Source organism: Oncorhynchus masou, chromosome 3, assembly GCF_036934945.1.
Source record: "Oncorhynchus masou masou isolate Uvic2021 chromosome 3, UVic_Omas_1.1, whole genome shotgun sequence".
Taxonomy (NCBI): domain Eukaryota; kingdom Metazoa; phylum Chordata; class Actinopteri; order Salmoniformes; family Salmonidae; genus Oncorhynchus; species Oncorhynchus masou.
The window spans coordinates 9,427,157-9,445,558 of NC_088214.1; the positions used below are offsets into that span (position 1 = coordinate 9,427,157).

The following is an 18,402-nucleotide window of genomic DNA, read 5'->3' on the forward strand; positions in this document are numbered from 1 at the left end:
GAGCACCGCTGGGACGCAACACTGTCTCTTTCAACGTGTATGAGGGTGTGTGTGTGTGTGTGTGTGTGTGTGTGTGTGTGTGTGTGTGTGTGTGTGTGTGTGTGTGTGTGTGTGTGTGTTTCTGTGAATTTAACGGAGTGTAAGAGGGTGTGTGCGTGTGTGTTTCTGTGAATTTAACGGAGTGTAAGAGGGTGTGTGTGTGTGTGTGTTCCTGTGAATTTAAAGGCATGTAAGTGTGTGTTTTTGTGAATTTAACGGAGTGTAAGAGGGTGTGTGTGTGTGTGTGTTTTTTGTGAATTTAAAGGCATGTAAGTGTGTGTTTCTGTGAATTTAACAGAGTGTAATAGGGTGTGTGTGTGTGTTTTTGTGAATTTAAAGGCATGTAGGTGTGTGTTTCTGTGAATTTAACAGAGTGTAAGAGGGTGTGTGTGTGTGTGTTTCTGTGAATTTAAAGGAGTGTAAGAGGGTGTGTGTGTGTGTGTGTGTGTGTGTGTGTTTCTGTGAATTTAAAGGAGTGTAAGAGGGTGTATAATAAGGAGAAAAGTTCAGCAGCTGTATCTGTACACAGTACGTTTATACAAGGTTATACTAAGGTTAAAATGATATTATATACAGAGATAGTGTGAGAGGAAAGAGAGAGGGTGGAGAGTCCAATAGAGAAGAGATGGATCTGGACACTGTCTATTAGCATGTAAGTAATTAAACTCTGCTGAATCCCCACCGAGTTTAAGAAAAGTACTTTCAGCCTCTCTTTCTTTTGTCACGTCTCCCCTCTCGATTGTGGCTTTTGCTTTTTCAGCTCTTGGAGCTGAAGATTGAGAGAAACTTTGTCAGATTGTTTGCGTTTGTATGTGTGTGTATGTATGCCATAAAGAAAGCATAGAGAGAATAAATGTATCTCTCCAACAAGTGTTTGTGTGTGTGTGGCTGTGTTTATATGTATGTACGCATGTATGAAAACAAGTATCACTATGTATTAGAGAATCCATCTCTCTCACACGTGTGTCTGCATCCTCTGAGTGTGTCTCTGGTTGTACTCAGTACCAGGAGGAGAGTAGTCAGTAGCAGGAGGAGAGTAGTCAGTAGCAGGAGGAGAGTAGTCAGTACCAGGCGGAGAGTAGTCAGTACTAGGAGGAGAAGTGTAAGAGAAGCGGGTGGTCCCATAATTCCCCAGCACAGTTTCAGGACCCAGACATGGGCCTTGGCCTTGGACTGGTCCTTGCACTGGCCCTGGTCCCACCCCTTGTCCAGTTGGGTAGACCTCATAGGCCGGGCCTCCTTCCAGGGGCGGGGCAAAGCCCACCCGATAGGTAGGGTACTGGGCGGGATAGCCATAGTTGTCATAGGTCAGCTGACTGTTGTTGTCCAATAGTCCGCAGTCTCCGGGGAAGTCGGTGGTCTGTGAGGCAGGATGGGCGGGGTGGGCGGGGTGGGTGGGGTGGTTGGTGTTGGGCGGGACTTGGCTCGGGCCCGCCCTGGTGAAGGTGTTGAACGGTGGGTAGTTGGTGTGAGACATCCTGGATGGAGGTCTGGGGTCATAGCACCCTGCCCTTGACCCTGGGACTCCTGGGACTGCTCCTGCAGCCACCGCCCCTCCGGGACCCCCTGCTGGGCCACTGGAGGTAGCACCTGTAGCTCCCCCTGGAGGGTTGGAGGTCCGGAACTCTCCCTGGTACAGCATGGAGCGGGAGGACGGCCTGGCCTCGTCGTGGGTGGTTGCACGGACGTTATAGTAGCCGTTCGTTGGGTCCTAAGGACAAACATGATGAGGGAATAGCGAGTGATTTTTACATGGGTTTGAATTTGAGGTGTGGTCAGGGTTGGGGGCAATTCTAATTAAAGGCAGTGCATTCAGAAAGTGATTTACATTTAAAATAAAATAAATGTAGTCATTGAAAATGAATGACATCTTTTCAATTATTGAATTGGAATTTCAGTTTACTTCCTGAATTGACTGCCTCCAATTGGAAGTCACCCCAACCCTGTTTGGGCATATTTGAGGTGTGATGTAGTCATGTTGTGTGTTGTATTGTTGTAGGATAGGGATGAGGTGATAGTGAGCTTTTTTCTTATTACATGCAAGAGTGTTCCAATTTGAGGTGTTAGCATATCTGAGGTGTTAGCATATCTGAGGTGTTAGCATATCTGAGGTGTTAGCATATCTGAGGTGTTAGCATATCTGAGGTGTTAGCATATCTGAGGTGTGAGGTAGTTAGTATTAGTATTTTGTGTGATATGTTGTTGCGTATTGTGTTGTACGTACTGTACATATGAGGAGTTTGTTGGTTTGATGTAGGAGGGTATGAAGTGAGTAGCAAAGAGAGAGTTACTCACTTTGAGTTCGTATTCCTCGCGGGTATCGAGCTCACTGCGCAGGTCCTGCTTCAGATCCATATCGTCTTTGAATGGCTGAGTGGAGGGAGAGAGGGAGACAGAGGGTAGAAACTAAACCATCAAACAACAAAACACACAGAGAGAGAGAGAGAGAGAGAGAGAGAGAGAGAGAGAGAGAGAGAGAGAGAGGGAGAGAGAGAGAGAGAGAGAGAGAGAGAGAGAGAGAGAGAGAGAGAGAGAGAGGGAGAGAGAGAGAGGTGGGAGGGAAGAGGAAAACAGAATATCAGGTTTTTCATTTGATGAAAATGTTGTTTGACAAATGTTTGGTGAGTACAGTTGAAGATGTAACAGGACCAAGAAAGCACATGAAGGTGAATTCAATCCAGTGGTTTACTCTCAAACAACAACTAAAGGCTTCAGCACCTTATAGCTCCTAGAACAATTTATGTCTTAAACATGTTGTAATAACAGTTATAATAGCTGTATTTCAAATGACAACCCATGTGGCCGGTGGCATTAATCCCATCTTATATAGAGCTTTCTCAGTGTAGCCTAGTGCAGGGTTTCCTCAGTCTGAGAGAAGCCTAAGGGTTTCTCTAATTGCACCCTATTCCCATTATAGTGCACTACTTTCAGTTAGAAGTAGTGCACTATGTAGTGCATCCACTTGGAACACAACCTCAGTCTGTGAAGTCTAAGGCAACAGAGAACAGATGCCCCTCCTTCATGCTTCATTTGATTGTTTTACCATGAAGTCTGTTGCTATATTTTAAATGAACTTTTATGTAAAAGGAACTGCAACACTAGAGGTTCAGGTCGGTTCTCTTCAAAAGTGTACAGCTGACGCATTTTGGAGACAAACACCTTTTGTCAAAGCTATTGCACTTTAAACAACGTTTGATTTGATTGGACTCATAGCGGTGAGTGTTGGGTACTCACGGAATACATGGCCTTGACCATGCGCGTTGCCGTGGAAACACTGCCCGATTCCTCCTCCAGACTATGTGTCTCCTTGTTGACTGTCTCCACCTTGATGTCCGGCTTCCCCAGAGTGACCCCACGACGACCTGGAACCAGAACAAGACAGATGACTCATGAAGCGCCTAAGAGAGTGCTTATGAATACTTTATGTATGCTATATGAAGCCTTTATAGGCTGTTGTTCATTTAAAGTGGGACAAACATCTGAATAACAGTACTTTTGGATCAACGTTTAGATCTACAGTACAACAAAAGAGAGAGAAAACAAGTCATTCTTATTCAGTTTTAAATAAGCGATCATGAATAAACACGTGACTATTTGTGGTTACACAGTACATTGTGAATGACTATATGAATGACAGTCACACACAGCCACACCCACATGCATCCGCACATAGCCACACCCACATGTATCCACACACAGCCACACCCACATACATCCACACACAGCCACACCCACATGCATCCACACACAGCCACACCCACATGCATCCACACACAGCCACACCCACATGCATCCCAAATGGCACCCTATCCCCTGTCCCTGTCCCCTGTCCACTGTCCCCTATCCCCTTTCCCCTGTCCCCTATCCCCTGTCCCCTACCACCTATCATTTTGACCAGAGCCCTGTGGGGGGAATAGGGAGCCAGTTGGAACACGACCCACAAACATGTTGCATGCAGAGGGAGGGAGTAGTATCTGGTTGGTACACGACCCACAAACATGTTGCATGCAGAGGGAGGGAGTAGAATCTGGTTGGTACATGACCCACAAACATGTTGCATGCAGAGGGAGGGAGTAGTATCTGGTTGGTACACGACCCACAAACATGTTGCATGCAGAGGGAGGGAGTAGTATCTGGGTGGAACACGACCCACATACATGTTGCATACAGAGGGAGGGAGTAGTATCTGGTTGGAACACGACCCACAAACATGTTGCATGCAGAGCGAGGAGTAGAATCTCTGATTGGTACACGACCCACAAACATGTTGCATGCAGAGGGAGGGAGTAGTATCTGTTTGGTACACGACCCACAAACATGTTGCATGCAGAGGGAGGGAGTAGTATCTGTTTGGTACACGACCCACAAACATGTTGCATGCAGAGGGAGGGAGTAGAATCTGGTTGGTAGACGACCCACAAACATGTTGCATGCAGAGGGAGGGAGTAGAATCTGGTTGGTACACGACCCACAAACATGTTGCATGCAGAGGGAGGGAGTAGTATCTGTTTGGTACACGACCCACAAACATGTTGCATGCAGAGGGAGGGAGTAGTATCTGTTTGGTACACGACCCACATACATGTTGCATGCAGAGGGAGGGAGTAGTATCTGGTTGGTACACGACCCACATACATGTTGCATGCAGAGGGAGGGAGTAGAATCTGGTTGGTACACGACCCACAAACATGTTGCATGCAGAGGGAGGGAGTAGTATCTGGTTGGTACACGACCCACAAACATGTTGCATACAGAGGGAGGGGGAGTAGAATCTGGTTGGTACACGACCCACAAACATGTTGCATGCAGAGGGAGGGAGTAGAATCTGATTGGTACACGACCCACAAACATGTTGCATGCAGAGGAGGAGTAGAATCTGGTTGGTACACGACCCACAAACATGTTGCATGCAGAGGGAGGGAGTAGTATCTGGTTGGTACACGACCCACAAACATGTTGCATGCAGAGGGGGAGTAGAATCTGGTTGGTACACGACCCACAAACATGTTGCATGCAGAGGGAGGGAGTAGTATCTGGTTGGAACACGACCCACATACATGTTGCATGCAGAGGGAGGGAGTAGTATCTGGTTGGAACACGACCCACAAACATGTTGCATGCAGAGCGAGGAGTAGTATCTGGTTGGTACACGACCCACAAACATGTTGCATGCAGAGGAGGGAGTAGAATCTGGTTGGTACACGACCCACAAACATGTTGCATGCAGAGGGAGGGAGTAGTATCTGTTTGGTACACGACCCACAAACATGTTGCATGCAGAGGGAGGGAGTAGAATCTGATTGGTACACGACCCACATACATGTTGCATGCAGAGGGAGGGAGTAGTATCTGGTTGGTACACGACCCACAAACATGTTGCATACAGAGGGAGGGAGTAGAATCTGGTTGGTACACGACCCACAAACATGTTGCATGCAGTGGGAGGGAGTAGTATCTGGTTGGTACACGACCCACAAACATGTTGCATGCAGAGGAGGGAGTAGTATCTGGTTGGTACACGACCCACAAACATGTTGCATACAGAGGGAGGGAGTAGAATCTGGTTGGTACACGACCCACAAACATGTTGCATGCAGAGGGAGGGAGTAGAGTCTGATTGGTACACGACCCACAAACATGTTGCATGCAGAGGGAGGGAGTAGTATCTGGTTGGTACACGACCCACATACATGTTGCATGCAGAGGGAGGGAGTAGTATCTGGTTGGTACACGACCCACAAACGTGTTGCATGCAGAGGGAGGGAGTAGTATCTGGTTGGTACACGACCCACAAACATGTTGCATGCAGAGGGAGGGAGTAGAATCTGGTTGGTACACGACCCACAAACATGTTGCATGCAGAGGGAGGGAGTAGTATCTGGTTGGTACACGACCCACAAACATGTTGCATACAGAGGGAGGGAGTAGAATCTGGTTGGTACACGACCCACAAACATGTTGCATGCAGAGGGAGGGAGTAGAATCTGATTGGTACACGACCCACAAACATGTTGCATGCAGAGGGAGGGAGTAGAATCTGGTTGGTACACGACCCACAAACATGTTGCATGCAGAGGGAGGGAGTAGTATCTGGTTGGTACACGACCCACAAACATGTTGCATGCAGAGGGGGGGAGTAGAATCTGGTTGGTACACGACCCACAAACATGTTGCATGCAGAGGGAGGGAGTAGTATCTGGTTGGAACACGACCCACATACATGTTGCATGCAGAGGGAGGGAGTAGTATCTGGTTGGAACACGACCCACAAACATGTTGCATGCAGAGCGAGGGAGTAGTATCTGGTTGGTACACGACCCACAAACATGTTGCATGCAGAGGGAGGGAGTAGAATCTGGTTGGTACACGACCCACAAACATGTTGCATGCAGAGGGAGGGAGTAGTATCTGTTTGGTACACGACCCACAAACATGTTGCATGCAGAGGGAGGGAGTAGAATCTGATTGGTACACGACCCACATACATGTTGCATGCAGAGGGAGGGAGTAGTATCTGGTTGGTACACGACCCACAAACATGTTGCATACAGAGGGAGGGAGTAGAATCTGGTTGGTACACGACCCACAAACATGTTGCATGCAGTGGGAGGGAGTAGTATCTGGTTGGTACACGACCCACAAACATGTTGCATGCAGAGGGAGGGAGTAGTATCTGGTTGGTACACGACCCACAAACATGTTGCATACAGAGGGAGGGAGTAGAATCTGGTTGGTACACGACCCACAAACATGTTGCATGCAGAGGGAGGGAGTAGAGTCTGATTGGTACACGACCCACAAACATGTTGCATGCAGAGGGAGGGAGTAGTATCTGGTTGGTACACGACCCACAAACATGTTGCATGCAGAGGGAGGGAGTAGAATCTGGTTGGTACACGACCCACAAACATGTTGCATGCAGAGGGAGGGAGTAGTATCTGGTTGGTACACGACCCACAAACATGTTGCATGCAGAGGGAGGGAGTAGAATCTGGTTGGTACACGACCCACAAACATGTTGCATGCAGAGGGAGGGAGTAGTATCTGGTTGGTACACGACCCACAAACATGTTGCATGCAGAGGGAGGGAGTAGAATCTGATTGGTACACGACTCACTGCCTTTCCGTTGGCGGTAGAGGTAGAAGGCTAGAGCCAGGAGAAAGATCAGGAGCAGGATGGAGGATCCAACTGTTCCACCAGCTATAATCCCCACTGGTACTATCTCTGTACAGACAGACAAACAGACATGGTTATACCAAACCTTTCCCATACTATTGGTACTATCTCTGTACAGACAGACAAGAGAGACCGAGAGACATGGTTATACTTTTCAGGGAAGTTAGGAACAAATATACACAGGCAGTTAGGAAAGCTAAGACTAGCTTTTTCAAACAGGAATGCGCATCCTGTAGTACAAACTCAAAAAAGTTCTGGTACACTGTAAAGTCCATGGAGAATAAGAGCACCTCCTCCCAGCTGCCGACTGCTCTGAGGCGAGGAAACACTGTTACCACCGATAAATCCACTATGATTGAGAATTTCAATAAGCATTTCTCTTCTCTATTTCTCTTTCTTTCCATGCTTTCCACCTGGCTACCCCTACCCCGGTCAACTGCCCGGCACCCTCCACAGCAACCCGCCAAAGCCCCCACCATTTCTCCTTCACCCAAATCCAGATAGCTGAAAAAGAGCTGAAAGAGCTGCAAAAATCTGGACCCCTACAAATCAGCCGAGCTAGACAATCTGGACCCTTTCTTTTTAAAATTATCTGACAAAATTGTTGCAACCCCTATTACTAGCCTGTTCAACCTCTCTTTCGTATTGTATGAGATTCCCAAAGATTGAAAAGCTGCCATGGTCAACCCCCTCTTCAAAGGGGGTGACACTCTAGACCCAAACTGCTACAGACCTAAATCTATCCTACCCTGTCTCTCTAAGGTCTTTGAAAGCCAAGTTAACAAAGAGATCACCGTTCATTTCGAATCCCACCATACCTTCTCTGCTATGCAATCTGGTTTCAGAGCTGGTCATGGGTGCACCTAAGCCACGCTCAAACGATATCATAACCGCCATCGATAAGAGACATTACTGTGCAGCCATAGTCATCGACCTGGCCAAGGCTTTCGACTCTGTCAATCACCACATTCTTATTGGCACTCGACAGCCTTAGTTTCTCAAATGACTGCCTCGCCTGGTTTACCAACTACTTCTCAGACAGAGTTCAGTGTGTCAAATCGGAGGGCCTGTTGTCTGGACCCCTGGCAGCCTCTATGGGGGTGCGACAGGGTTAAATTCTCGGGCCGATTCTCTGGTGCACCTCTACACAGACCACACCATTCTGTATACTTCTGGCCTTTCTTTGGACACTGTGTTAACTAACCTCCAGATGAGCTTCAATGCCATACAACTCTCCTTCTGTGGCCTCCAACTGCTCTTAAAAAGCAAGTAAAACTAAATGCATGCTATTCAACCGATCACTGCCCGCACCTGCCCGCCTGTCCAGCATCACTACTCTGGGCGGTTCTGACTTAGAATACGTGGACAACTAGAAATACCTAGGTGTCTGGTTCGACTGTAAACTCTCCTTCCAGACTCACATTAAGCTTCTCCAATCCAAAATGAAATCTAGAATCGGCTTCCTATATCGCAACAAAGCATCCTTCACTCATGCTGCCAAACATACCCTTGTAAAACTGACCATCCTACCGATCCTCAACTTCGGCAATGTCATCAATAAAATAGCCTCCAACACTCTACTCAGCAAATTGGATACAGTATATCACAGTGCCATCCGTTTTGTCACCAAAGCCCCATACACTACCCACCACTGCGAACTATATGCTCTCGTTGGTTGGCCCTCGCTTCATACTCGTCACCAAAGCCACTGGCTACAGGTCATCTACAAGTCTCTGCTAGGTAAAGCCCCGCCTTATCTCAGCTCACTGGTCACCATAGCAGCACCCACTCATAGCACGCGCTCCAGCAGGTGTATCTCACTGGTCACCCCCAAAGCTAATTCCTCATTTGGTAGCTTTTCCTTCCAGTTCTCTGCTGCCAATGACTGGAACGAACCGCAAAAATCACTGAAGCTGGAGATTCCCATCTCCCTCACTAGCTTTAAGCACCAGCTGTCAGAGCAGCTCACAGATCACTGCACCTGTACATAGCCCATCTGTAAACAGCCCATCTATCTACCTCATCCCCATACTGTATTTATTGATTTATCTTGCTCCTTTGCACCCCAGTATCTCTACTTGCACATTCATCTTCTGCACATCTACCATTCCAGTGTTTAATTGCTATATTGTAATTACTTTGCCACCATGACCTATTTATTGCCTTAACTCCCTCATCTTACCTCATTTGCACTCACTGTATATAGACTTTTTGTTTTATTTTGTTCTACTGTACTATTGACTGTACGTTTGTTTATTCCATGTGTAACTCTGTGTTGTTGTATGTGTCGAACTGCTTTGCTGTATCTTGGCCAGGTCGCAGTGGCAAATGAGAACTTGTTCTCAACTAGCTTACCTGGTTAAATAAAGGTGAAATTAAAAAAAAATGTAAAAAATTAAAATACAAAAACTTTCCCATACTATTCAATACTGAAATCTTGGCCAGTAATCTAAAACGTCTCAGAGAAGTATGTGCCCCCCCCTTTTCAAGAATCAATGGCTATATCATTCTTCAGTTATAAAGAAGAATGTACCAAGATTGCCCCTTTAATTAAGACATACCTTTCTCCTCCAGGGTGATGATCATGGTCCCGGGTCCGAAGGAGTTCCAGGCGGTGCAGTTGTACGGAGAGTGGAAGTCAGACTCCATGACGTTGTTGATGGTGAGGGTGGAGAGGACAGCTCCTCCCTGGGAGTGAGGTTTACTCTGCTCCACCGTGTACCTCTCCAGCAGAGTCCCCTTCTCCTTCTCCCACACGTTCTCCTTCCACGCCCACACCTGGAGGGAGACACACACACACACAATTAGGGAGTCAAATGGAGAATAGAAAAGTGCAGAGTCCTGGTTGAGCATTTGTCATATATGACTTGACTATCGGAAGCGGGTTCAGTCCCCTCGTCTACCGTTCCCTTCTGATTTCCTTACCGTCTGAAGAAAGTGCCAAAACACAATAACAAAACATCTTTATACTGTATACAGAGGCGTATACACACAGACACACACACACCGGGCTGAGGCAGGTGTACACGAGCAATAAAGAGTCTAGCAGGTTTTTCTACTTTAAATCTGTTGAAGTAGTTATACTATTAAATATGGAGTATGAATATATGAAATATGCAGCGGCCCACATGTTGTGCTAATGTACCTTTTAACCCCCAAAAAAAAAAAAGGCAAATTGTCTGGAGAAGGGGGAGGAAAAAGAAAGTAAAGATTTGAACTCATCCCCTCCGCTCCCCTTCCCTCCTACTCCGCCACCCCACCCCTTTCCTCCTACTCCCCCATCCCACCCCTTCCCTCCTACTCCCCCATCCCACCCCGGTCTACTTTCTGACACTCACACAGCACCCTACTTCATATTTCATAGGTCTTGTGTCTCTGCGTTAAGCTAAAACCATAACGTCGTATCACATTATACGCTCCGGGTACTCACTGGCTCAATCCCAATAGCATCCTATAGTACACTACCTTTGATCGGACCTCTGGTCAAAAGTAGTGCACTATAAAGGGGAAAGGGTGTCATTTGGGACACAGGACACTACAAATGGAGTGGAGACTTTCTTTTTTTTTAAACCACAGATTAGTTTCATGTCTCTCTGCTGTTGTCGTGGATAATTGACGCTGAAAGGTACAGGATTTTACTCGACGATCTCCACTCCCCTCTCACACCTGATCTGTCAACCTCATGTCATCCCCCTCTCACACCTGATCTGTCAACCTCATGTCATCCCCCTCTCACACCTGATCTGTCAACCTCATGTCATCCCCCTCTCACACCTGATCTGTCAACCTCATGTTATCCCCCTCTCACACCTGATCTGTCAACCTCATGTCATCCCCCTCTCACACCTGATCTGTCAACCTCATGTCGTCCCCCTCTCACACCTGATCTGTCAACCTCATGTCATCCCCCTCTCACACCTGATCTGTCAACCTCATGTCATCCCCCTCCTACACTATCCATCAACCTCATGTCATCCCCCTCTCACACTATCCATCAACCTCATGTCGTCCCCCTCTCACACTATCCATCAACCTCATGTCGCCCCCCTCTCACACCTGATCCATCAACCTCATGTCATCCCCCTCTCACACCTGATCTGTCAACCTCATGTCATCCCCCTCTCACACTATCCATCAACCTCATGTCATCCCCCTCTCACACCTGATCTGTCAACCTCATGTCATCCCCCTCTCACACTATCCATCAACCTCATGTCATCCCCCTCTCACACCTGATCTGTCAACCTCATGTCGTCCCCCTCTCACACCTGATCCATCAACCTCATGTCATCCCCCTCTCACACCTGATCTGTCAACCTCATGTCATCCCCCTCTCACACCTGATCTGTCAACCTCATGTCATCCCCCTCTCACACCTGATCTGTCAACCTCATGTCATCCCCCTCTCACACTATCCATCAACCTCATGTCATCCCCCTCTCACACCTGATCTGTCAACCTCATGTCGTCCCCCTCTCACACCTGATCCGTCAACCTCATGTCATCCCCCTCTCACACCTGATCCATCAACCTCATGTCATCCCCCTCTCACACTATCCATCAACCTCATGTCGTCCCCCTCTCACACTATCCATCAACCTCATGTCGCCCCCCTCTCACACCTGATCCATCAACCTCATGTCATCCCCCTCTCACACCTGATCTGTCAACCTCATGTCGTCCCCCTCTCACACCTGATCTGTCAACCTCATGTTATCCCCCTCTCACACCTGATCTGTCAACCTCATGTTATCCCCCTCTCACACCTGATCTGTCAACCTCATGTTATCCCCCTCTCACACCTGATCTGTCAACCTCATGTTATCCCCCTCTCACACCTGATCTGTCAACCTCATGTTATCCCCCTCTCACACCTGATCTGTCAACCTCATGTCATCCCCCTCTCACACTATCCATCAACCTCATGTCATCCCCCTCTCACACTATCCATCAACCTCATGTCATCCCCCTCTCACACCTGATCCGTCAACCTCATGTCATCCCCCTCTCAAACTATCCATCAACCTCATGTCATCCCCCTCTCACACTATCCATCAACCTCATGTCATCCCCCTCTCACACTATCCATCAACCTCATGTCATCCCCCTCTCACACTATCCATCAACCTCATGTCATCCCCCTCTCACACTCGATCTGTCAACCTCATGTCATCCCCCTCTCACACCTGATCCGTCAACCTCATGTCATCCCCCTCTCACACTCGATCTGTCAACCTCATGTCATCCCCCTCTCACACCTGATCCGTCAACCTCATGTCATCCCCCTCTCACACTCGATCTGTCAACCTCATGTCGTCCCCCTCTCACACTATCCATCAACCTCATGTCATCCCCCTCTCACACTCGATCTGTCAACCTCATGTCATCCCCCTCTCACACTCGATCTGTCAACCTCATGTCGTCCCCCTCTCACACCTGATCCGTCAACCTCATGTCATCCCCCTCTCACACTCGATCTGTCAACCTCATGTCGTCCCCCTCTCACACCTGATCCTTCAACCTCATGTCATCCCACTCTCACACCTGATCCGTCAACCTCATGTCATCCCCCTCTCACACTCGATCTGTCAACCTCATGTCATCCCCCTCTCACACTCGATCTGTCAACCTCATGTCATCCCCCTCTCACACTCGATCTGTCAACCTCATGTCATCCCCCTCTCACACTCGATCTGTCAACCTCATGTCATCCCCCTCTCACACTATCCATCAACCTCATGTCATCCCCCTCTCACACTATCCATCAACCTCATGTCATCCCCCTCTCACACTATCCATCAACCTCATGTCATCCCCCTCTCACACTATCCATCAACCTCATGTCATCCCCCTCTCACACTCGATCTGTCAACCTCATGTCATCCCCCTCTCACACTCGATCTGTCAACTGTCAACCTCATGTCATCCCCCTCTCACACTCGATCTGTCAACCTCATGTCGTCCCCCTCTCACACCTGATCCGTCAACCTCATGTCATCCCCCTCTCACACTCGATCTGTCAACCTCATGTCATCCCCCTCTCACACCTGATCCGTCAACCTCATGTCATCCCCCTCTCACACTCGATCTGTCAACCTCATGTCGTCCCCCTCTCACACTATCCATCAACCTCATGTCATCCCCTCTCACACTCGATCTGTCAACCTCATGTCATCCCCCTCTCACACTCGATCTGTCAACCTCATGTCATCCCCCTCTCACACTCGATCTGTCAACCTCATGTCGTCCCCCTCTCACACCTGATCCGTCAACCTCATGTCATCCCACTCTCACACCTGATCTGTCAACCTCATGTCGTCCCCCTCTCACACCTGATCCGTCAACCTCATGTCGTCCCCCTCTCACACCTGATCCGTCAACCTCATGTCATCCCCCTCTCACACTCAATCTGTCAACCTCATGTCATCCCCCTCTCACACTCGATCTGTCAACCTCATGTCATCCCCCTCTCACACTCGATCTGTCAACCTCATGTCATCCCCCTCTCACACTATCCGTCAACCTCATGTCATCCCCCTCTCACACTATCCATCAACCTCATGTCATCCCCCTCTCACACTTGATCTGTCAACCTCATGTCATCCCCCTCTCACACTATCCGTCAACCTCATGTTATCCCCCCTCTCACACTGTCCGTCAACCTCATGTCATCCCCCTCTCACACTATCCGTCAACCTCATGTTATCCCCCTCTCACACTGTCCGTCAACCTCATGTCATCCCCCTCTCACACTTGATCTGTCAACCTCATGTCATCCCCCTCTCACACTATCCGTCAACCTCATGTTATCCCCCCTCTCACACTGTCCGTCAACCTCATGTCATCCCCCTCTCACACTATCCATCAACCTCATGTTATCCCCCCTCTCACACTGTCCGTCAACCTCATGTCATCCCCCTCTCACACCTGATTCCGTCAACCTCATGTTATCCCCCCTCTCACACTATCCATCAACCTCATGTTATCCCCCCTCTCACACTATCCATCAACCTCATGTTATCCCCCTCTCACACTATCCATCAACCTCATGTTATCCCCCCTCTCACACTATCCATCAACCTCATGTCATCCCCCCTCTCACACTATCCATCAACCTCATGTCATCCCCCCTCTCACACTATCCATCAACCTCATGTCATCCCCCCTCTCACACTATCCATCAACCTCATGTCATCCCCTCTCACACAACCCCTTAACATCAATACAGTTCTCATTCATTCACTCTCTCTTGTCTTTAATCTGAATGTACTTACAAAGCCTTACAATTCACAAGAAACTATAACATATACAAAGCATTTATAAGCATTTATAAAGGGATATACATTAAAGTTATTATAAAGTGTTACAGATATTTCCCAGGATATTTCCCAGAATTCACTTCACTCACAATCTTGTCAGGTGGAGGGGTGCTGGCAATGTAGCACTTGACCTCCCCTCTCTCCCCTCTCATTGCGTACTGGACTGGTTCGCTGGAGATGATGGGAGGGCCTGGGGGGGAGACAGATAGGATGTAATTTCAGCTATATACACTTCAGTCATGACAGAACATCTGATCATGAGTGGAGGATGGGGTAATTAGTCCTTTAAATCTTCGTCATGGTTCCTATTATTAGTATCTTTCTTTAACACGCTCGTCCTTTTACACCGCTGAAGCTAGAAACGTCATTCAAACGTTCAAATGTTCAGACTATTCAGGCTTGTATACAACTTTTTTTTTTTTTTTTTTTTTATATATTTGATACTTTTTCAACTATTAAGCTTTTTATTCCTTCATCCACTTTCATGGGATTTCCTCGGGATTCTATAGGGCCCATTGTGACATCATCACTCCCAACATGATATTCCACTCACTGTAAATAATGTCACTTTTGACACATATCAGTGAATTTTGACCACTTTCCCAAAAAGTTGCTGCTTCTCTGCTACTCAAATCTGAAAATCGTAACAAAAAATATCTGATACCAATATCATCTAATAATAATAATAATAATAATCTTATAATACACCTTTATTAGTAACCATATACATATTTCAAACAACTGAAATTTGTACAATTTTCGCAGCACTTTAGACAAAAACCTGGGTGTGCACGACACGATTTAGCTGTCCCAGACACATTTTTGAGATCAGAGACAAAATCCCCATGTTGTTGCCTACTCGAGTTGTGTGGCTGTCACCGACAGCATGTCACCTGTTTCATGTGAGCCGAGATGCAACCTGAGGGCTACTGATCCCATCTTTGAGCAGTCCCAGACACACTGATGCATCCAAACATGTTTGTCATTTGAGATACGCTACAACAAGTTTTGAGACCGGTGATCAGCAGTAGCCAATGAGAGCACGTCGGAGAAGAAACCATTGAGGTGATGTCGTTGTTTCACATCACCCATGAGAGATGACTACTACTAGTATGTGTTTGTACAGTACTTGCCTTTAACCAAAGTGTCAAATCGTTACAGCTCTGAAGTTCACAAGAAATCATATTAATTTCAAAATGTTGGCTAGATATTTCAACTCTGTAGGACAAGTGTGAATTACTGACTGAAAACGTTTATGAGACTGCTTTGAGCCACAGCTTGTTCTAGCTACGATAACAATCTAATCACATAATTGTTTTTGTGAGACAGAGTGGTATGGAGTATCCTCACCACCAAGTGATGGATCTTATAGTGTGTGACCCTCTGTGCCTCTGTGTTTACTGTGCTCATCTCTACGTTGGCAAGACAATAAACGATGGGAAAGATGGTCGTTTTAAATCAAGATCCAAATCAAATTTTACTTGTCACATGTGCCAAATACAACAGGTGTAGGTAGACATTACCATGGAATGCTTACTTATGAGCCCTTAAATAACCAACAACACAAGAGCTTTAAAAAGTAAGAAAAATGTTGATAGTAATGTGAGTGTCTCAGCAATGTTAGGATTTTTAAAATCGTGCAGTGTACATCTGGCGTTAGAGGGTATAAAAATCTTGGTCTACTTCTCTACTATTTAAATCTGAAATCAGAACAGAATGATCTGTTACCAATAAAAAATGACAGCTGTTTGTCAGAGTTTAAAGTGACAAAAGCAGCTAGCTAACGCCAGCTAACAGCTCTCTCATGTCTCGTCACCGAGCAGCCCAAACGCAGCCATTGCTATGGAAACCAATGCATTTCAACAAAAAAAAGGGCCACAGACTAGAAGGGTAAAAAATAAAGAATTCTAGACCTACGTCCTCTTTTTCGCCGTTTAAGCTTTCAACTCCAAACCAACGTTGAGATGTTCAGACTGACCATAACTAGATCTTAAATTGCTTGCCTAAAGACTTTTTGATACTATATATACATTTTGAACTATAATCATGAATACATTTCATAAATTAACATGGGTTTGAATGAGAACCACAGAATACAGAAGTAACTATTCAAAATGGTCCTGCTCCTTAGCCAATTAAGCTACAAAACAAAGTTTAGAACATTCTGCCTATCCTAACTTCAAATTCTTCAAAATCTGCACCAGCTATAACTACATAAATGTGTATAAATTAGCATCAAATAAACAGTAACTCTTGAACCGTTCAAGCTAGATACACCAAACCAACGTACACATGTTCAGGCCATCCTATCCACTGCCACAAAAACACATGTAAAGAGTTAAAGAAAGTCCCACAATGTTTATTCACAGTAAATGACCATCTAGTTATAACATAGCAGTAGTATGAGGGCCTGTATTCATTTAGGGGGGAATTCCGACCTGTGTGTGTGTGTGTGTGTGTGTGTGTGTGTGTGTGTGTGTGTGTGTGTGTGTGTGTGTGTGTGTGTGTGTGTGTGTGTGTGTGTGTGTGTGTGTGTGTGTGTGTGTGTGTGTGTGTGTGTGTGTGTGTGTACATGCGGGGGAATGGAATGTGATTCCCTTATTATGCACTTTTCTCTCTCTACTGTATTCTGACATTGAACTTAAGCATGAGAATAGCATGATATTCATCAGTTATTCGTCTGGGGTGGAGATTGAATAACGACTGAATCGTCCCCTTAGCATCTCAGAGTAGTAGCGCTGATCTAGGATAATTGTTGCCTTTTTAGATTATAATAAATTGACAAAGGGGACCTGATCCCAGATCAGCACTTCTACTCTGAGACCCTTTTTGAATGTGGGCCTGTTGACGTGGACGGCCGATGTCCTTCACTAAAAAGGTTTTTACTAAAAAAACTGAAACGGTTTCTTCCCAACTTTGATATTTATTTTCAATATATAAATAGAAAAAAAGGCTTCAAAATGGCAAAGAGTTAAAATGGGAAAAACAATGACGAAAAGATTAATAGAATAAAATAATAATCCTCACTGGTCTATCGTTGCTTACCACTCTCATTCCCTGGTACACTCCCATAAACATTTAAACAGGTGTAGCTCATTAGCTCAATTAGTGGGCGAGACCTACAATTACCTCTTTAGCCAATAGCAACTCAGACAAAAAAGTCAATTGCTAGACACTTAATTGTTTCATGTAAAATGGTGGAATGAGATCTTTATGTCATGATACTACATAGTTGTCACGCCTTGGTCTTAGTATTTTGTGTTTTAGTTTATTAGTTGGTCAGGCCAGGGTGTGACATGGGTTTATTGTTTGTTGTATTTAGTGGGGTTTTTTAGTTATTGGGATTGTAGCTGATTAGGGGTGTGTGTTTCATAGGTTTGGCTGCCTGAGGCGGTTCTCAATCAGAGTCAGGTGATTCTCGTTGTCTCTGATTGGGAACCGTATTTAGGTAGCCTGGGTTTCGCTTTGTATTTCGTGGGTGATTGTTCCTGTCTCTGTGTTAGTTTCACCAGTCAGGCTGTAATAGGTTTCACGTTCCGTTTTGTTGTTTTGTATTTATTCGTTATTTCATGTATAGTTTCGTTATTTGTTTTCACTAATAAACATGAGTAACAAACACGCTGCATTTCGGTCCGACTCTCTTTCGACAAACGAAGAACGTGGTTACAATAGTCCTGCGATAGACAGCTTCTCACTGCAGACAACGAGCATCTGCCCTCTGCACCATAGAATACACTGTTTCTTCAAAATGTTTGAATTTATTTTCAATTAAATATATTAATACAAAAAAAGGCTTCAAAATGGCAAAGAGTTAAAAATGTAAAAGGCACGGACTAAAAGATTACCAGAGCCCTATACATAAATAAA

General features: G+C 46.2%; 1 protein-coding gene across 2 annotated transcripts in view; it reads right to left on the reverse strand.

Moving 5' to 3' along the window:
* Positions 1–559: 559 nt before the first annotated feature.
* The window catches only part of LOC135509469 (kin of IRRE-like protein 1), an 87,640-nt gene continuing 69,797 nt past the window's right edge, over positions 560–18,402 (reverse strand). The window contains exons 10-15 of one of the 2 annotated variants that reach the window (XM_064930169.1): positions 14,625–14,725; positions 9,778–9,994; positions 7,157–7,264; positions 3,274–3,401; positions 2,335–2,409; positions 560–1,750 (exon numbers count right to left, since the gene is read on the reverse strand). In XM_064930169.1, the coding sequence (XP_064786241.1) occupies positions 995–1,750; positions 2,335–2,409; positions 3,274–3,401; positions 7,157–7,264; positions 9,778–9,994; positions 14,625–14,725 (1,385 nt within the window). In that variant the 3' untranslated portion in view covers positions 560–994. Of the gene's footprint in view, positions 1,751–2,334; positions 2,446–3,273; positions 3,402–7,156; positions 7,265–9,777; positions 9,995–14,624; positions 14,726–18,402 lie in introns of both variants that reach the window. The other variant, XM_064930160.1, reaches the window with a different exon arrangement.